Raw genomic sequence first — 6757 nt, 5'->3', positions numbered from 1 at the left:
ATAACATGTGAGTTTTGTGATGCACTTGATAGGGCACAAGGAAGAAAGAGATAAGATACTTAATCAAGCCATTCCAGCTGCAATTTGCTTATTTGCTCTATGACGTGACTAATCTATCCATATCACGTAGGACAGTTCGATCTAAAATGTCTGCAGCTGGTGTAGTTTGACCTCGACATGGCCGGTCTTTTTTGGTGCATGGATCTGGATACCTATCTTTCTTTGCTTTGATCGCAGTTGACTTCTTGTGTTCGTTATATTTAATCTTCGTTGAACTGGATTAGAGCAGAGCTTCTACTGCTCCAATGTACCAAGAGCAGTTTACGTGCCCTCATCTACTCCAATGGCTATATAACAATAGGGTATTGGCGTCGTCTCCTCGGCCACACGAACACGCACAACGCAGCAAGCTGTGTCGCAGTCTTCTTTCCTCTTGTCTCCTTCGGGAGTAACTCGAAGCTCCTCTTTGTTGCTCACTGTACACTGATAACGATGACATGGAAGGGATTACGGAGCCTACTCAAATCTTCTTCCTCGAAGCAGGGCAGTCATCAGATTCGCCATTATCATCGTCGTCGTCATCGGGTCCATGCAGCTGCGGGTGCAATGGACAGTACGATGGAGGAGAACATCGCGGCTGCTGAGGAGGTCGTAAACCAGTGGGGCCTGCAAGTAGACGCCTCTCTCTTCTCCGACAGCGGCCGCGCCGACTCCAAACGCTTCCTCCGCGCCACGGCGGACCTCCACCGCTCCATGCTCTTCTTCACCTCGCCCTCCGCCGACCCAGCAGCCCGGTCCGCCTCACTCCTTCGTGCCCATTCCCTCCTCTCCGCCGCCATGCGCCGCCTCGAGAGCGAGCTCCACCTCCTCCTCTCCGCCCACGGCCAGCGCCTCAACCCCTTCGATCCCCTCCGCCCAGCTTCCAACATCTCTGACGTTGATGACGCCACGGAATCCCTCGCCCAGGTGGAGAACGCCTCAGACGTCGCCACGGCCGACATCCGAGCAGTCGCAGAGTCCATGATATTCGCGGGTTACGGAGTGGAGTGCGTACGGGTCTACAAGACGATGCGGAAATCCTTCGTCGACGAGTCCGTTCGCCGGTTGGGCTTCGAGCGACTGACGCAGTCGCAGATCCAGAAGTTCGAATGGGATGCCCTCGAGTCAAAGATCCGAGATTGGCTCGCCACCGCCCCAGTCGCTTTCAGGGCCCTCTTCACAGGCGAGCGCCTCCTCTGCGACCGCGTTTTCGCTGGCTCAGACTCCATCCGCGAGTCCTGCTTCGCCGACGTCACCCGAGACGCCGCCGCGCGGTTCCTTGCCTTCCCGGAGTTGGTGGCAAGGTCGAAGAGATCGCCAGAGAAGCTGTTCCTAATCCTCGATCTCCACAACGCTGTCGCAGAACTCTGGCCGGATATCGAGTCGATGTTCAGGTTCGAGTCCACCGCTGCTATCCGGAAGCAGGCGGTCAACTCCCTCCTCAGGCTCACAGAAGTAGCACGGTCGAGTCTGGCCGACTTCGAGGCGGCAATCCAAAGGGACGCATCCAGATCGCTAATAACCGGCGGTGACGTCCACCCGCTCACCCGCTATGTGATGAACTACCTCGTCTTCCTCGCCAACTATCAGCAGACCCTCGCCGACATTTTCGCGGACTTAGCCTTCGAACCCCCGAGCCCCTTGCCGGAGTCCTTCTTCGACGCGGCAGAGGTGGCGACGCCGCCTTCGTCCTCTCCGTCTTCCGCCTCCACTACCTCCTCGGAGAGCAGCAGGCCGTTGAGCTCCTCCTCTTCCGCCGCTGCCTCAGGGTCGATTTCGGTCCGGATCGCATGGCTGGTCCTCGTGCTCATCTGCAAGCTCGACATCAAGGCGGAGCTCTATCGGGAGGTGGCGCTTTCTTACCTCTTCTTGGCGAACAACATCCAGTTCATAGTTCGGAAGGTGAAGGAGAGCAAGCTGCGACTCCTTCTTGGAGACTTATGGGTGGCGCGGCACGAGGCGAAGGCGAGGCATCACGCAGCGAGCTGCGAGCGGCTGGCCTGGAGCAAAGTGGCTGCGACGGTTCCGGCGGACAAGTCGGCGGAGCTGGACGCGAGGGAGGCCTAGCAGTCAATGCGGGAGTTTAACCCGGCGCCGGTGGCAATTTGCCGGGAGTAAGTGGGGGTAGTTGTGTAAGCATAAAATATTATGTCATATATAATATGAAAAAAAATGTATACTTAATCAAATAATATTATATCAGATTTACGATGTGTATATTTTGATGTTATCTGAAAAGATCTCTATGTGATCTGCAAAGATATTATCCCTCGAATCCCAATATTATAGTGAAGTCGATAGATAACTAGACATTTCTCTCTTCCTATATTTTTACAAGACCATTATTATTTATGATTTAGGGACATTGAAAAAGAAATCGTAATCTCTAAATTACATCGACATACCGTTGAATCTCATATTTTGATAATGAAATCAATTGATAATGTTTATGATTTGATTTGTATTTTGAGTGACGCATAAAGCTTCGATTAGGGAGAGATAATTAATGTAGGAAAAATCATGTTGGGTCGGAGAGAAACATGTCAAAAGATTGGACGTCAAGCCGAAGGATTGGTCGACATATCGATAGAAGGCCTCGGGCCATGGGTTCGAGCATCAGGCCAAGAAGAGCAGAAATTATGCTAAGAAAATCGGAGTTGCAGAGGTCAACTAGTCGATTGGGCAATAGGCCGCAAGATAGGATGATGTGTCGAAGAATCAGATAAAGCGTCGATGAACCAATGACATGCCGAATAACATTTGATTTAAGCATTATAATAATTGTCTAGATCAAAGTAGGTTTTAAGTGTGTAGGATTAACTACGATAGCAAGTCATAAAGCAAAATAAAGTCTCGGAGTCAAGAATGAGACTTCGTTGGGAGTTCGAGAGTTCATCAGAAGTTCTATCGGAATTGATCGAGAAGTCCAGGAGCTTGCCAGAGAAGCTCGTTGGAACTCGCCAAGAAGATCGTCGTGAAGTCCAGGAGCTTGTCGGGAGTCTGCTAGAACATTGCCGAGAGATCATCGGAAGTTCACTGGAAGATCGCTGGAAGCTTGCTGGAAGAAACCTAGACTTACAAACTTATTTAGCTTAGTAAATATCTTAAAATTCATAGTTAGCATATAATTGGGTTGAAATTGGGCCAATTTAATTAGGGGCCAATTGGGCTAAGTTTGGGCTGTGTTGGGCCAAACGAAAAGGCCCAAACAGTGACCCAACAGGTGGAATCAACGTGGCATAGTCTCCGAGACTATATCAGGTGATGGTACCACCCAGACTTAGTCTATGAGACTGTCAGGCGGTGGTACTGCCCAGTGTCAGGCTGCAGGCGGTGGTACCACCCGTACCCCAAAATTTTGGGGATTTAAATTTTGGCTCCAAGTTTTGAAGCCACTTGGGGTCTATAAATACCTCAGATATTCCTGCATAGAGCAGTAAGAAAGGTAATAAAAAAATCTATGTTTCTAAAGTTGAAAACCCTTGTAAAGTATAGAGTTAAGCATATCTTGTCAAAAGTTCTCTATGTTTCTAAAAATGCTTAACCTGAAAGATAGAGTTAGAAACATAGAGTTAGAAATGCTTCGTAGAAAGGGGTTGTAAAAGTTCTCTCGTGAACCTATTTTTCAAGCTTCAAGTTGAAAACTCTATGTTTCTAAAAGTTCTCTCCTGAACCTATCTTCTCAAAAGGAGAATCGAGTTATAAGAATAATTGATCTTTGCCCATTGAAGGAAGATCGTTAGTGGATGATGGTGGCCTCGACGAAAGAGGAATCGGTGGAGTGGATATAGGTCACGACGATCGAACCACTATAAAAATCTAGTTTGCATTTATTTCTTACTATTTACCTTTATTGTAAATAGAATTCTTACTTTTACTACACTTCCGTATACTTTCAAGTTAAGTATTTCCAAGATTGGATTTTATCGTACGAAGAAATTTTAAACCGACGTTTTTATCGACTACACTAATTCACCCCCTCTTAGTATCGACTCATTCCTAACAGTTGGTATCAGAGCCACACTATTTCTTATTTGGTTTAACACCCAAGAGAAATGACTCTTTTCGGAATTCAAGAGGGTTTTTGTATCGTTCGTCCTCCTATGTTCAATGGGATGGACTATACTTATTGGAAAACTCGGATGAGAGTTTTCTTGCTTTCGTTGAATCTTAATTTATGGAATATTATCGAAAATAAATTTCAAAAGTCTTCTCTTCGAATGAACGATTGGAATGATTTGGAGAAGAAGACTTTCTCTTTAAATGCAAAAGCTATGAATGCTTTATTTTGCGCTTTAGATAAAAATGAGTTTAATCATATTTCGGCTTATGAAACGACTTTTGAGATTTGACACACTCTTGAAATCATACACGAAGGCACTAGTAGAGTTAAAGACTCTAAAATAAATATTTTGATGTGTGATTTTGAATTATTTCGTATGAAGCCAAGCGAGACAAGTGGAGACATGTACACTCGTTTTACAAATGTCGTCAATAGTCTAAAAGTTCTTGGTAAAAGTTTTTCGAATCTTGAATTTGTGAATAAAGTTTTACGATCACTTTCTAAAAATTGGGACTCGAAAGTAACGACAATACAAGAATCATTGAAGAACTTATTGGGTCTTTAATGACCTATGAAATGACTTATGTGACACTTGAACTTAAGAACACCCTTCCAAAGAGTAGGAAAGATTTGTCACTTAGAACAAATGAAGACTACTCGAGTGAAAGCTCAAGCGATGATGAACTCGAACTTCTCACTATAAAATTTAAAAGGTTCATTAAATAAGAATTAAAAAATAAAAATAAACTTAAAAAGAAGTTGCCAAAGAAGAAGAGAGCACTCAAGGCAGCTTGGAACGAACCGAGTTCATCCGAAGATGAAGAACAAACCGACAAAGGCGAGGTGACAAACTACGCCTTAACGACTTTCGATGAAGAGGCAACCAAAACCTCTTTACCTTATTTCAAAATTACTTGATTTTTTTTGTGAGTTATTTTTAAATTAGTTAGTAAATAAAAAATATATATCAAGCTTCTTTTTCTAGCTAATTTTGAAAATGATAATTGTATGTTTTATGAAAATATAATAAAATATTAGATTTAAATCTAATGATTAATCCAATGTATGTTTTTAAGAAAAAAAATAATGTGTATCTAAAGTGATGATTTCCGATTTTGATTGAAAATGCTTTATGAAATCATATTTATGATATCATGCTTAATGAGTTTATAGTTTGAAATTATGCATGTTATACCTTGAAAACTTAAAACCATGTTTTGATGTCATGCCTAAAGTAGTTATACATAATGATCATGCTTAATAAGTTTATATTTCGAAATTATGCATGATGATTTTTGTGATTCATGGCTTATCGATCTTTGTCGCAATGAAAGTTGTTTTTTTGGTTGTAAACAAGATGGATGGTTTTCATATGAAAAACTTGAGAATATTTATATGAAATATAAAATAAAACACATAAAAAGGAAAATATATGATCGTTGGAATTAAAATGATAAATCACATCTCTTGATTAAAGAAGCCATATGTTTAATGTGTCATATTTTTGGTCATGATGATGAAATTTATTTTTTCGGTCTTAAACAATTATGCATATTTTTATTTGGCATAAAAAGACAAAGGCTTGCTTGTATGAAACAAACAACATAAAATGAAACATCTATATCTTATTGATTTTTTGATAAAAGATTTATGAATCTATGTATATTATGCTTTTGTGAATTTCTTGGACTATGAAAATGAATTTGAATGAGTTTTATCGAAATCATAATTTCTTGAGATTTATAACATGAAATCTTTTATGAATCAAGATATCTTATTTGATCTCTTATGTTTCTTTTTGCCATTTACTAAAGAGAAAAATAATCCAATTAATGATCTTGATTTCTCGATATTTGATACTTGAAATCTTTCTATGAATTAAGATCATTTTCTCCTTGTTTCTCTTTACTATTCACAAAAAAAAAGGAGACTTATCCTAACAAACCATAATATGCTACTTGACATTTTGAGAAAATTTATGACTTGAGAGGGAGAGAGGGGGGGGGGGGTGTGGGGGGGGAGAGGAGGGGATGGGGGTGTGAATTAGTGTAGTGGAAAGATTACGTTGGTTTAAAAATCTTCTTTCGATTAAAATCGATTTCGACGAAAACCATTTCGGAGAGATGTTAACTTTGAAATCGTATTCATAAGCATAATGGAAGTAAAGCAAGTAAGTAGTTTGCAGTGACGGTAAATAGCAAGAATAGAAATGCAAACCAAGTTTTTATAGTGGTTCAGTCGCTGTGACCTACATTCACTTCGCCGATTCCTCTTCTGTCGAGGCCACCGGCATTCACTAATGATCTTTCTTTAATAGCTAAAGATCAACCTCCTTCTTATAACTCTATTCTCCTTTTGCATGCTCAGGAGAGAACCTTTACATCCCCTTTTTTACAAAGCTTCCCTCACACTCTCTTTTAGAATGATCTCTAAATTTTAGGAGGAGAGACTCTATACTTTACAAGGGTTTTCAACTCTAGAAACATAGAGTTTTTATTCACTTTTCTTCCTTCTCCATGTAGGAATAACTAGGGTATTTATAGACCTCAAATGACTTAAAAAATGAAACCAAAATTCAAATCCCCCGAAATTTCAGGGTACCGACGGTACCACCGCCTGCACTGGGCGGTACCATCGCTTGCAGTTTGACACTAG

The 6757-nt window shown here is 41.7% G+C and overlaps 1 protein-coding gene across 1 annotated transcript; it reads left to right on the top strand.

Annotated features, from left to right (window-relative positions):
- The first annotated feature begins 371 nt into the window (after positions 1 to 371).
- LOC135594879 (exocyst complex component EXO70H1-like) lies at positions 372 to 2235 on the top strand. The gene has a single exon (XM_065085389.1). It carries the CDS (start codon positions 493 to 495, stop codon positions 2104 to 2106), a length of 1614 nt encoding a protein of 537 aa, XP_064941461.1. The 5' UTR covers positions 372 to 492; the 3' UTR covers positions 2107 to 2235.
- The last annotated feature ends 4522 nt before the right edge of the window (positions 2236 to 6757 follow it).

Source organism: Musa acuminata, chromosome BXJ1-10 (assembly GCF_036884655.1).
Source record: "Musa acuminata AAA Group cultivar baxijiao chromosome BXJ1-10, Cavendish_Baxijiao_AAA, whole genome shotgun sequence".
NCBI classification, from domain to species: Eukaryota; Viridiplantae; Streptophyta; class Magnoliopsida; order Zingiberales; family Musaceae; genus Musa; species Musa acuminata.
Note: the sequence above shows the minus strand (reverse complement) of the source record. Positions and strands in the feature narration are given on the sequence as shown.